The 14,592-nt window shown below is 36.7% G+C and overlaps 1 protein-coding gene across 1 annotated transcript in view; it reads left to right on the forward strand.

The window, feature by feature from the left end:
• Positions 1-613: 613 nt before the first annotated feature.
• The window catches only part of LOC127660199 (relaxin receptor 1-like), a 93,687-nt gene continuing 79,708 nt past the window's right edge, over positions 614-14,592 (forward strand). Inside the window, exons 1-2 of the mRNA XM_052150322.1 lie at positions 614-865; positions 6,434-6,583. Coding sequence (XP_052006282.1) covers positions 823-865; positions 6,434-6,583 — 193 coding nt within the window. The 5' untranslated portion in view covers positions 614-822. The remainder of the gene's footprint in view (positions 866-6,433; positions 6,584-14,592) is intronic.

Raw genomic sequence — 14,592 nt, forward strand, 5'->3', positions numbered from 1 at the left:
AACGACAGTATCACCTTTTCCAGATTTATAAATATTTATGAATAAAAACTTTTGCCACATCCCTTGCATTGGTTTGACAAATGCTCCTAAATTTAACCCTTTTCATTAGTTATGATGTTTAGGAATAATAAACCTCACCATTACATATATGACTGGGTTGGCCAAGTTTCTAATCCAATAGATATCATTGACATGTTAACCTGGACAGTCATGTGTTGATGTATTGATCTGTCTGACATCATAACGTTGCTAAAGTTCAAAACCAGTTGTTAAGTAGCAGCTAAATTTAAATAAATGTCCTCTTTGGATTAGGAAAGACATTTTGAGCTCTGGACGTTACTGTGTGTTTCATAGTAGCCTACACCAAGTTCATTTGCTTAAAAAAGATGATTCCTCATGATATGACCCCTTTAAATTCTAGCATGTTAATCAATCCTTCTGGGCTTGAACGTTACCTACAACATTTCGGTTACCACCCCAGATCTTTAAAATCGTACCACTACACTTTTCACGCAAAGTCCCCTCCCCTAAGTGTCTGGGCATGTGTATGCTTTCATCACCTTTTATTTGGGCAGCTTTGCGCCTGCACTATCTGTGCGGTCCATCCTCCGGTTGCGCGCTGGAGCGCACTGAACATCACCGCCACGAATTCGGCTGCAGTCATAGGCTCCTAACTCGGACAACTTTATTTTCTTTGTTAGAATCTCCTGACATCAAGGGACTATACAGCTCTTTCTGTTCTTCTCAGTCAGGGGTAGAGAGAGCGCAAAGGGATTTAAACTGTTGACGGATACCTCCGATTGCTTATCAGTCGCCGTTACCATGCAAGTTCACATCGCGATGATCCTGATGTGCGGAGTGTCGGGTGAGTTATTATCCAACAACTGTAGTTTAGCAGCCTGAATTTCACTCTATTTAACTGACACAAGTCACAAGTTTAGGAGCCATTTACAATGAACGTGTTTTTGCGCTCGTTCGCGATGTTTTTCGATTGTATTCTTATGTAAAAGTGCGCGAGACAGACGTCTCTAACATACGACGTCTCACGCGGAAGCCCCGCGTTTTTTAGACGCCGTCACAAGTTTAAAGAACTTTAACTTTTAAAAACATCTCGAGTCACCTGTGTTCAGTAATAAATATTTTTTTCCTCACATTTTTTAAGAGACGAGGAAAATAACGTTCAGTTATTATTATTATTATTATTATTATTATTTAGCGTAATCTTTTTATTTGTGTATTTATGTTTTGTTTCGTTGCTTTTTACTAACACAGATTAACCTAGTTAAATTCTGTTACTTTTCGAGTATTCAGTCATTTAACGACAATAAGTTGACTGTCAAGAACAATGGACGAGTTCGAATAGAAGTCACTCGAGTCTTGTGTTTCATAGTAGCTTACTATAGGCTATGGGATTTTGTCGAAGGTAAGTGATAATGGCATTTTGAGGCTGTGAAGATGTGCTGTTTTATCATAAGGGGCTCTTTTGACCTGGTTTGGCCCGTATTTGTATGTCGACTTGAATGATACAAGCTAATTTAGATGTTACATCATCACAAACACATTTAGGTTACCTGACAAAACATTTTACAGGCAGCCTACCTATGCAGCATTATTTGCCCATTATGGGCTGCAGATGCATGATGCTCAAAATAATCTTTTCATTCAACATTGATCTAGTTGGAATTTAATTTAAATTAGAGCGATCATAAATTATTATATATAGATTTTTTTAAAATCTACCAGGAAGTGTGTGTTTTTAGCACACAAGTAATGGATTCCATAAAACACATTATTTACTATATCATAATAATAACAAAAAATATATAATTATGGTTTATTTTTCATGACTGTCTCTGTGTAGTCCATGCTCTCCAATTTGTACCTCTTATGGTGCAAGATGTATCTTTAGATGCACCCATAAGAAGATAAACTAAGTCTTTCTAGATCCAAGTACCACTCAATATGAATGCAATAAAATTCTGGTCCTCAGAGGGATCTATTAATCGATTCTGCCTGGACAAGTTGTAAAGTGAATTAGAGTGAATGGGAGTGAATTTAACAGGCAATTGCACGTTTGCCTTAGAAAATATGATAAAAGAAAACTATGCACTGCATCATGGCAGTATGGCTTTATCTAGGTTTGAAATATAGAGGAGGCACTGAATAACTGCAATACCCAACACAGTATAACTTCAGACTAGGGCTAGTTCAGCTATAACTCTAACCATTATAAGAATGATTATTCGATAATTCGGGCGACTATTGCAAGAATTAATCATTAGTTTTTAAACAATTATTTAGCTTGTGCCTCGACTTAAAAGGTTGTAATAAAAGTGCTTAGTTTAAAGTTTAATTCAATAAAGAAATTCGCTGCAAAAAAAAAAAAAAAAAAAAACTATTGTTATCAAGTGTTTTTCTTTATTTAAAATTGTCCAAAATCTTAAAAACAAGATACATTTACTTGAGAAGCAACATATAAGATATTTAGACTTACTTTAAGAGAATGTATCTTAATTATAAGTGTATTTTTTCACTTCGTTATAATTCTGCATGTGCAGTAAAGACAAAATATACGTATATTCTAGATCAATTCTCTAAAAGCAAGTCAAAATATCTTATATGTTGCTTCTCAAGTAAATGTATCTTGTTTTAAAGGATTTTTAGATATTTTAAAAAGATTAGCATTTTTAATGTTATATGCAACATTCTCAGATAACACATTTTTTTCTTCTGCAGTATAGCTGCTAAAGTAAATATACATTGTTTTAAAATAGTTAATTTATATGGGAAAACAAGCCAAAACCAAAACAAATAAAAAATGTATTTTGTTTCAGTGTATAATGGGGCAAAGACTCCCCTCTCTCACCTTTATTTTCACTTCAATCCATCATTAACTCACAAAATAAATATTTTATTAATAAAGCTGCCTATTGCCAATTTTCTTCACGATAAGAAATGCACAGTGACACATATATTATGATTCAATAAGTCACAAGGCATCATGTTATAATCTAGCTGCATTAAGCGTCCGCGCTCGAGGGACAAGTGTTCCCGTGACAGAGTGTCCATCAGTCGGGTGCAGTTTCAATCTCTCCCCCTTAGATCAGGACATTCACGCAAATCATAGAAGAGGCATTGACCACACAGAGAAATGCCAGTTTCAGAATCTTAGTTATTTACATGATCTTCTTCCATATTATTTGAACTTTAATAAAGCTGTAACACATTAAATATATCTGCATTTAAGATGTCACGCCAGGTTTTTACTTTAAAGAAGCTCGACATGCAAGTTTTGCTCCAGCTCCAATTACTCCACAACGAGAGTGCTTCTGTATTTACTTATTTGGTATTTTTGCAATAGTTTAGAGTGCATCTGCACTGTAAGTTGTGTAATTATTCCTCTTCTCAGTCAGGCACGAGCTGCAGTGCTGCTCTCACATGACATCATTACAGTTTAATGTGATCTCATGTTGCATTAAATGAGATCAAATGACTATTCAACATGAACGATTTTATATTGTTGACATTGTCGATAACGTTGACTAATTGTTTCAGCCCTACTTCAGACAATCTTAAACATCTAATGGCACTTTTCTGTGTCAAAGTTGCGCCGTTAGCCCACTAGCTGTTAGCTACTAGCTCATGGTGCTGCATAAAGCAGTTGTTGCATGGTGATTTTACACAAGTGTAACAGTTGAATTGGCCTGGTTGTTTTAGAAGCAAGCTTCCAGTAGCTGGTCAACTAAATAAAGTGAAGCTTTCAAGCAGAGTATCAAGTTAACATAATAAAACATACCATCCTCCATCGTGGCTGAGTCCAGGGCACTCTCCCTCTCATTGCTCGCCGGTTCAGATAGCATCCATTTGGTCGAACAACTTCCACTTTTCCTTGAAGGTTCTGTAGTCACTTTTAAGCTTTTTTTAAGCTTTTCCCTATGCTGTTGTTTGGTCCGGTGGTAGCCGTGTGCGGCCAACAGCTGATACACTTCCTTCGAGACTTTTTCCATTTCATTTATTGACCACAGCGTGGTTTTGCGTGCAGCCATTTCTTTTTTCACAATTCGAATGTCACGTGAACAAATTATACTGTTATCGCTGTTGCTAACTTTAAAACTAGAAGGTTGATGTCACATGTCGGAAATCCAGTGACGCTGGTAGTGAGGATTCCCTGACCAATCAGTGATCTGCAGGATTTTGACGTCACATTTAGTATCAGCCCGGCTCGCCTGGAACCTCGACCGAGGTGGTACTAAAAAAAGTATCAGGTACCAGGTACTATCCACAGTGGAAAACCCCAAAAAAGCCAGCTGAGTCGAGTTGAGTCAAGTTGTACCATGCAGTGGAAAAGGCCCATAAATCAGCATGAGGATTTCTGGTTTTCTGATGTCAGGCCCCTTCAAAGAAGGGTGTACTTTTTACAGTATCGGTTAATCTCTCAAAATATTTTAATTCGATTCTGATGAAGATCATCCTGTTACAGTCCGACTGTATAGTCTTGTTGATTTCTGTGACATACTTTGTGTTACAGACCTATCTCAGCTCAAAACAGTGAAACGTTTACAAAACAGAGCACTTTTTTTTTTAATGTCACCTCTTACTTGTTTCTTTGGCCCTCGTGCCATTAGTAAGTCATAGTTTTCAATAATTATCCATCAGACAATTCATGGCCCATACATGCAATATATTTTGCAATACAGGGTTTTAGTTATTTACAATATGAATACAGGGAATAAAATGTCTGCGATGGACTGGCGACCTGTCCAGGGTGTCCCCCGCCTTTCGCCCAATGTTAGCTGGGATAGGCTCCAGCCCCCCGCGACCCTGTACACAGGATAAGCGGTTGACGATGGATGGTTGGATGGATGGAATAAAATGTGTTTTCTCAACTCATTTGCTGCTTCATTAAAAAAAAAAAAAGAAAGAAAACTGCTGCTTCGTGACAAATAGCCCTACTCTTTCCTCCCCCAAGCTTTTTGCAACATGATGGCAATTCTTCACAGTGACACACAACTACTTCTATGGTTTGGTTGTTTATTCATAGATCTATGGGGTACCTTGGGAATGACTCACAGTAATTTCAGTCAATCAGAAGAATACTTACAGAATAATAGTTCTGAAAGATTGTAACTTTTTTTGTTTGTTTTTTTTTTTCAGTCATGAGAACAGTTTCAGGTTATTGTTAATTCTGGGATATATGTGTGAAATCTTTAGAGTGGTCATTTTTCAGCATGCATTTTAGGACTGTTTTTTAAGGAGATTTGTATAACCTCAGAGTATTAGTACTGGAAAAAAGTGTTGGGAAATAAATCTTCTGTTTGATGTATTACACTCCTTCATGTATTGACACATGTTCTGTAATTTACCTTTTGTTGTCATATTATTTATCATGCTTGAAATTAGTCTGACAATATGACAAATGTTCTTATGCAGAGACCATTAGTCGTACTGGTCAAAATAGAGTTTAAGCTGCAGTACTTTTCCATTCAAACTCTTTATTAATTTGATTCATCGGTACATGTAATTTCACATTTTTGCAATATGGAAAATTGGGCATAAAGCAGATCATTAAAGGGATAGTTCACACAAAAATTAAAATTCCATCATCATTTACGCACCCTCATGACATCCCAGATGTGTGACTTTCTTCTTTTGCTGAACACAAAGATTTTTAAAAGAATATTTCAGATCTGTTGGTCCATACAATTCAAGTGAATGGTGACCACCATTTTTAAACTACAGAAAACACATAAAGGCAGCATAAAAGTAATACATACGACTCCAGTGGTTAAATCCTTATCTTAAGAAGCGATATGATACATGAGAATATTTAAGTTAGTTTTTTACCATAAATTCTGCTCCCTGCCTAGTATGCGGCGATATGCACAAAGAATGCAAATCGTCAAAAACAAAAGAATGTGAATGTGAAAGAGTTTAGATTTAGGCCTATATAAAAAAATGACTGTAAATATTGATCTGTTTCTCACCCACACTTATAATATTGCTTCTAAAGATATGGATTACTTTCATTCTGCCTTCATTAAAATCTTAATTTGTGTTCAGCAGAAGAAAGACATACACATCTGGTATGGCATGAGTAAACGATGAGGGAATTATTTAAGGTTTCTTTAAAAGGCTCTTTCGAGGTAATATTGAGATTAACTTATTTGAAACAAAAAGACAGAGTACTCTATTACTAAATTTCAAATGAGAAGTAAGATTTTGGAGTATTGCTTATCATAACACTGTGTCTACATTTTAATATATTTGATCCCTATATAGCAGTAGTTACAGCAATAGCTGTGATAGGAGAGGTATGAATGCAATAAACACTGCAAATGAAATGGAATTGTTGCAACAATGTAACCTGAGATTGAATATATAATGCTAATTGTCTTGTTTCTTTGTTTCTTTCTTGTCTCTGTCTCTTATAAAGTGGTGCTGACCATATTTAATGTATCAGAGGATCAGGCACACTGCCCACTGGGTTACTTCCCCTGTGGTAACCTCAGCACCTGTCTTCCTCAGCTGCTACACTGCAATGGCATGGATGACTGTGGTAATCAGGCAGATGAGGAGAACTGTGGTTAGTTCAGATTGCCAGACTTCCTCCTTTTCTCTCTCTGGTTTTTCACCTGCTTTGTCTGTCATGCTGTATTTTGTTTTTACAGCAGATCATAAAACATGCATATTAGCATTGACATAGGGAACACCCATGGCATTATGAGCCAGTGATATTCTAGTTAGATTAACTTTCTTTCTTTCTGTCTGCTTCTTTTCTCCACCCTCTCTGTCTCTCTGCATTTTCACCTTGTGAGGTGCATCAGAGTGCCAGTCGAGCACTTCCACTCATAAATGCATATTCATTCAAATATATTATTCAATCAAATAAGCACAAAGCTTCGCTATCTATCTGTAATTCTCAGTTGTACAAACTGTTGTCATATTTAATTTCACATTTCATCCATCTCGCTGAAAAAAAGATGGCACTTTAACAGCACGGTTTAATGTGGGCTTAGAGCTCCAACCCCAAGCACCTAAAATGGATTTTCACAGGATTATCCTCTAATCAGGGTCGTAGATTCCGAGGGTTGCGATTTGTTGTTTTCCGAATCAAAACAAGCAAGTACAACTCTCCCCATTATTTATACCTTGATCAATGGAGACATGTAAATGCTTCACGCTGCAACCCCCCAATGTTTAAGCCAAATCTACTACCTATACTCTAAAAGTCTCAAAATAATCTGTTGAGTGAGTACTGATGAAGAACAGTGTTGTATTTTGTATTGTCCTGTAATGTCAAAATCAAGAACCATTCATTGCCCTGATAAAACTGCCAATTATTTATTTACAAGAGAAATACACAGTTCTGTTTGTCTTGTGAGAGGACGCTGTCTTAATGGGTGGTAATTTTCTGGTTGATGCCTTTTACTCAAGCCATGTCACAATGGGTTATAATATCCCTAGAGCACCTACTGTATATATTTGTGACATGCTACATCATTTTGAGTCCCTTTGACCCAGAAACACATTATATACTAATGTATGTACAGTGTACATTTTGCAAGTAAAAAATATTCTTATTATGTTTCTTCTCTAAACCATTGATGAGATATAGTCATTTAAATGATCGTAGATATAATCATTTACATGCTTTCCTTTTTAATTTTGTGCATAAAACTCTAAATGTGTTTCTGGGACAAATTGATTCACAGGCATGTTCAGGGCTGGACTGGGAAGAGAAATCGGCCTGGGATTTTACATAGCAACTGGCCTAAAATTTGTCGAGCAGGGGGTCGCGGCCGACCCACCGGCCCGCTCTGTTCCGCCTCTGATCTGCACCAAAGTGCGTCGGCCAGCCAGGAAAATGCCCGGTATGCCAGATTACCAGTCCAGCCCTGGGCATGTTATTGAGGCGATATATTATTGACCTCTGATGGTGAAAAAATGAAAGTGTAATTACCGTTGATATTTTCGTTGATAATTTGTTATGATTTATTTGCTTGCTGCAGATAATCTCTTACTGCCTGTAGCTTATGCACTTCATCAAGTACTAAGCAAAAATGTGACAAAAACATATATGTATGCTACTTAGGGGCAATCATTGCCACTTATTATTTCATGAAACATAAACAGAATATGAAAAAAGGCTAATCATTTCGTACAGCAGATTAAAACAAATACAAACACAAAATAATACAGTTAATGGATGTTGAAACAATCCTAACAGAATGACATGAGACATAAAAACACTAGTTTGTGACTGAACTAACGTGCTAGTTGTATTTTACTAGTTTAACAAGTAATAGTACTAGCTTTTTCGACGTTAGGACAAACTGTCTAAGTATGTGCGTGTGCGCGCGCGCGCGCACACACACACACACACACCCCACTATTGAACTCAGGCCACTGGCATAAATATTACACCATGATGTTTGTATTGTGTGTTTTGTTGTTTAATGTTTGTTATATGTTGTTAATTTACTGTCTCTTTTTGAATTAAGTTAGTTATTCTCTCTCTGTTTAGCCATTCATTAGGGTTACTGTAAATACTCGTATGCAAATATCACTGCAAATGTAATGTCATTTATTTCTCATTTAAGTTAGCATACTGTACATCTGTAATGTAGACACGCTTCTGGTTTATGTTGCATCCACCAAACCTTATAGGCAGGGGCGGTACTAGGGTCAGTGAACATTCAGGGCTTAGTCCAGACCTCTGTGGATATGGGGCCATATGGCAAAAAAATATTATCACGATATTCTTTTTCATATCATTCGATACCGATATTTATCACGATATTGAATCACATTTGCACATTGCAAATTTTTTGGAATTTCCAAAAAAAGAAGAGAAAACAAAATCCTAAAAAGTCTAAATAGTCTTTACAAAACTGCGTTGGGGGCTTTATCAATTGAGTGCAGTTGGATATGAATGTTATAAGATGATCAGTTCATTTTGAATCATAATGAAGGTGTATGTATGTATATATATATATATATATATATATATATATATACATTAGGGCTGATGATTTAACAAGTTAATTCAGTGCGATTAATTTTACAAAAAATAACGTGTTAAAAAAACTTTAAAAAAAATTACGCAATTAACGGACCATAATAAGGAAGATTCCTGAGAAATGCAAGCTTGCAGTACCACCTGATTACTCCAGAGGGCAGTAAGTGAAATTTCAGCTGTATGAGCAACACGCAGTTTATACAGTGAATAAAAATATGCTTTACGTTCTTGCGTTCAAAACACTTGAAGGAGCGCAAATGCGATCTAAGGGATCTCAAGATGTGTTTAAAGATTGAGTATTAAACTATATTTAACTTGACACAGTGACCTAAACATTTTATGTTTATGAGTCAACACACCCGAGACGTCTAACGTAGGTGTAAATTGACGGGCCCTTAAACAAGCCCTCATAATAAATCTCCAACTGATTGACAAATTCATTGTGAAATGGATATTTGTGAACTGTATGCCAATGATTGACTTATGATCAATAATATGGTAGTAAACAATACACTGTATTCTAAAGCTGCTTTTTGTATATATATATATAATTTTTAAATATATAAATTTAACTATGTATAATTATATATTGACATAAATATGTATAAGCATTATATATTGAGTTATTGTTATATAAGGGACTTTCTCAGCAAATACTTGTATATGTGATTAATCGCAATTAATTAATCGGGACACCATGTAATTAATTCGATTAAAACATTTATTCGATTGACAGCCCTAATATACACTCGGCATCCATAGGAAGGAATTGAAAGCACTCACTCACATTCGCTCAGCACGCGCCAGTGGAAACATACGATAAGAAAGCCAAACTGCTAGTTGTTTTTGCAACACACATGTCTAGATGTAGAACACAGGCTAAATATCGAAAATTACTCAAAAGCTTATCGTCGCTATCGTGGAGTTATTTTTAATCGCGATAAATATTGATATCGTTTTATCGCCCAGCCCTAAATACATCTATGAGGTGTCATTTAGATAGTAAACTAAAGTCTCACTAACTTTGTCTCAGATACGCTTGAAGATCAGAAATTGCATGCTTTTAACATCTATACTTAAAAACGTGATAAAAAAACACACACTATTTGTCCCTTTCAGCTATCTGTAGTTTGACACACATTGTGTACAGCGCTATACAGTTTTCCTTTGTTCGTCGGGTGCTTAAGTTCATTTACAAGAAAGCAGGTTGTAAACAGGCTAAATACTGTAGGTGCTAGAGATAAAAAAATTATAGCTAGATCGCATAAAGTTTGATATGTTTATTGTATTGTGTCTTCATTTTGCTAAACATGCAAATGTCCTGGCTCATGACTTTAAAATGAGCAAATTCCTTGAATACATCTGTATATAATACTCCTTGTTTTCAGGGTTATACATCTAAATATTTGGTTCTTACTGCATCTGGATGGACCAACTCAACACAGTTTCCAATACACATCCGCAATCGCGTGCCACAAACTCTCTTCTTGTATGCGCACACAAAGGTTAGGCTTGTGGGTACTGAATTCAGTCTGTATTTGGTGACATCATTACAGTTGAAAGACAGGAATCATTAATTTATGTGCAGTATATTACCCTAACTTTCAAATGTAATATGTTTTCATTTCAACTTGATAACCAAGCATTGGTACCTATGACGACACTACAAAAAGATGACTTTACGGAAAGCGTTTGTGGCTCAAGCCCCGGTAGCCCAGCCCTAGAGCCGCCCATGCTAATAGGAACAATCTAGGTTCAATAGAAGTTGAGCATAATTGACAGCATTTGTGGCATGAAATTGAATACCATCAAAATTTATTTTGACTTACCCCTTTTCTTAAAAAAATAAAGCATAAATCTGGGTTACAGTGATGTACGATGTAATGTCAACAAACCATAAAACGACTGTAAAAGTGGATTTAAATTTTTTTCAACTCAAATAATACATGAGTTTTAACAGAAGAATTAACATGTTTTTATAAAATTATAAGATTCAAACCCTCCAAAAATTGGCCCCATTCACTTCATTGCAACCTCGATTTTTGCTTTATTTAAAGAAAAGGGATGAGTAGAAATTAATTTGTGTGGTAATTAATATTATGCCACAAATGCTGTCGATTGAGCTTAATTTATATTACACCCAGAGTATTACTTTAAATAGCAGCAGATAAGATTTGGTCAGAATGTGAAGTCCAGATTCCAAGCTTTTAAAAACACCTATTTTGTTTCAAGTGAGTAAAATTGAATTAATTACTTAGCAGCTACAGTTGAAGGGGTTGAAAGTAAAGTAAAAAAAATTATTGGTTATCGGTATCTGCCTAGAAATTCCATGTCGTTGCATGCCTACTAGTGACTCAAAATGATGTAGCGGGTAACATTATCATAAATGAAACCCATTTATACTGTGTGTAAAAAATAGTTAGTCTGATACAACTATCAAACAATATGTTGATTCCAAAGTTTAATTATTGGCATTTATTTGTCATTGCACCAAAGCCAAAACAAATTACAAAATTATTATCTGGATAGTATTTACTTTTATTTTATTAATTTGACATTGTATTGTTTTTTACCCAATATTATAATTTGTTCTATCCAATTATAGAATATTAGAAAAATAGTTCAAATTCAATATTTGATATTAATTTGATAGTGCTTTTGTAATAAACATAGTTGCTAAGCAGCTTTAAAGAAGATTATAAGTGCCATACAAGCCTGCAAGCGAAAAACAATAGTGGGGTGGAGACCTCCTTGTACAGATGTACTTTTTTCGAGCATATGTAAGTTGTGAAAAGCATATGTAAGTCAAGAAAGAGAACAACACTTAAACATATATTTTTTCTCTCAGAAATATATGCAGATTTTCTTTTTTTTTTTATTTCTTATTATTAAGATACATTTAGTAAAAATATAAAACATTTCATTGTGATGGCCTCCTGGGGTCTCAGACCCCAGTTTGAAGACCCCTGCCCTAGAAGTTACATAGGAAGTTTTGATAATGTCATTCCTGTCAGAAACATTGCATGCAAGCCATTTGGCAACTCTCTCCTGGCATCTGTCACCACAACTGTATCAAGCTCAATCTTCAGTGTCATCATTTGTTCCCTACAGCGTTACGCACCATGTTTAACCTTGTCTTACATGCTTTTGCAGCCTTTGCATGCCAGACAATGGGGAAAGATGAAAAGGCCCTTGTCAGCAACAGACTGTAAAAGGTCAGGGTGAAGGGAAATGTCACAATGTACATAATATCTTAAGACAATTTCTTTGCCTTGTGAGTTGAGCTAAGCAGAACAGGATAGACAGGAGGGGAAAGATCCTTTAGCAGCCTCTAATGCTATTCCGTACACCCAAGATTGGTATTCCGGGCATTTGAGATTCCACTCCTACATTTCTTAGCACATTCCCATTGTTGCAATAGTTATCAAAGCCTTTTCAAAGCCAGAAAGGTCACTATCTGATATCGGAGTAAACAGTAAACACAAGGCTCAGCTCAGCACCTGGCATGAAGACTGATGATCTCGCTCTTGCTGTTCCTCTGAACGTTGGATATAGATGAAAGTGACTTAATGATAAACTATACTTGAGCCCTTGTAACTAGAAAGAGAAGAAAAAGTGCCTTTGAAATTTGATAGATAATGAAATTTTGGATAAACAATTGAACCTCTATATAAAACTGAATTGAGATGCGGGCCCACCCGCAGTCAATCTCATTCTCTCGTTCTCTCATCCCCTTTCTCATGTGGATGAAAGACATGGACATGGCCACTTTTTGACTCTGTTGATACCACGTAGAAATCCATTTGTCATTTTTGCCATGAGCGCTTTGAACCTCAAGAGCTTTGTGAGATTTTTCAATCAGAGTCTCTCAGGAACAGAATGTCCATCTATGGGCTCATATACATTTTGTCATTGGTAATGGCACATAGCTTTGATTTAGCATTGGCTTAATCTTAGCAACAGAAGATAGCACACTGCACCATAGACAATCATGCATAATGGTGGCGGTTCAACTTGTTTTCAAAATCCTCTTTTGTTTTGAATGAAAGTTCTTTCTCCCATCTCAGAGTGATGTATACAGTGGGATCCAAAATCTGAGACTACTAGTTTCTAATTTCACACAATATTATTTTATTAGCTTGTCACCTTTTGCTTTAATTTCAACATGATCTACGATATGTCAGCATGATTTGAGAATGTTACATTAAGCATCTTAAACTTTCTGAGCATTTCCAGGTTTAAATTTGATTTAAAGATTTTGGACCCCACTGTACAATGATGAGCCAAAACTTTATGACCTATAACACAGGTGATGCAAATAACGTTGATCATCTCCTAACAAGGCCACATGTCAAGGACTTGCTATATTAGAAGGTAAACAAACAATCAGTTCTCGTGTTCAACATGTTGAATGCTGGAGAAATAGACCCCTTCATGACTACGGTATTCCCTGATGGCAGTGGCCTCTTTCAGCAGGATAATGCACCCTGCCACACTGCACACATTGTTCGGAAATGGTTTGAGGAACATAATGAAGAGTTCAAGTTATTGCCCTGGCCTCCAAATCCCCCAGATCTCAATCTGATTGAGCATCTGTGGGATGTGCTAGACCAACAAGTCTGATCTATGGTGGCTCCATCTCACAATTTACAGGATTGAAGGATCTGTTGCTAATGTTTTGGTGTCAGACACCACAGGACAACTTCATGGGGCTTGCAGAGTCCATGCCTCAGTGGGTCGGCACTGTTTTGGCAGCACACGGAGGACCAACAGCATATTAGGCAGGTGGTTATAATGTTTAGGCTCAACAGTGTATATTGACTTCTGAGTGACTTTTCTTGTCCTGGTAAACTTCCTTTAGCCTCTGTGAATTATTTTCAACAATGTGATATCTGGAGATAAAACTGGGACTGTATTGTTTGGAGGTTGGATTCATTGTCTGGAATCCTATGAATCTAAAATATCTCGCATGTACTAAATTAACAAGTAATTTATTTAATCTGAACATCAGACAAACTTCTATGTAGTCCCACCTGTTTAATTGGCTACAAATATACCTTCAGGGATCAGAAGTAGATAATGGTGTATGCAGCAATGAGCAGTATGTCTAAACCCAGGGCCTCAATTAGAAATTCTTCAGCACAGTACAAAATGGTCAATCCTTTTAATACAAAAGGGGCCAGGGGCTGGAGGACTGCCTCCAGTCTGCCCGGGGAGGTGCGGCTTTTATCCGTTAGAGGGTGGAGGAGTGGCCGGGGATCAAGCTATGGCATATCGAAGAACTGGCGTGTAGGTTTTTTTTTTTCATCTCTCCTCTCTCTCTCACTGCCGATCTGCATTGGCCTATTCCCTCTCTTTTAAATTTTACAGTGTTACAGGTAGTACCCCCTATTTAAATATTTCTATTACCCTCCCCTTGTCCCCTCCCTGATCCAGGTAGACGGGGATGACCTGCCGGCAGACGGGGCGGAAGACACGCCCCTCCCCAGGGAAAGGGGGGTGTACGTCATGCCGGGGGCTCCCCAGCCTGAGAGAACTGTGGCAGGAATGTGGCAGGGCGGAGGCCGGGTCGT

This window comes from Xyrauchen texanus, chromosome 19 (genome assembly GCF_025860055.1).
Source record: "Xyrauchen texanus isolate HMW12.3.18 chromosome 19, RBS_HiC_50CHRs, whole genome shotgun sequence".
In the NCBI taxonomy this organism is placed as follows: domain Eukaryota; kingdom Metazoa; phylum Chordata; class Actinopteri; order Cypriniformes; family Catostomidae; genus Xyrauchen; species Xyrauchen texanus.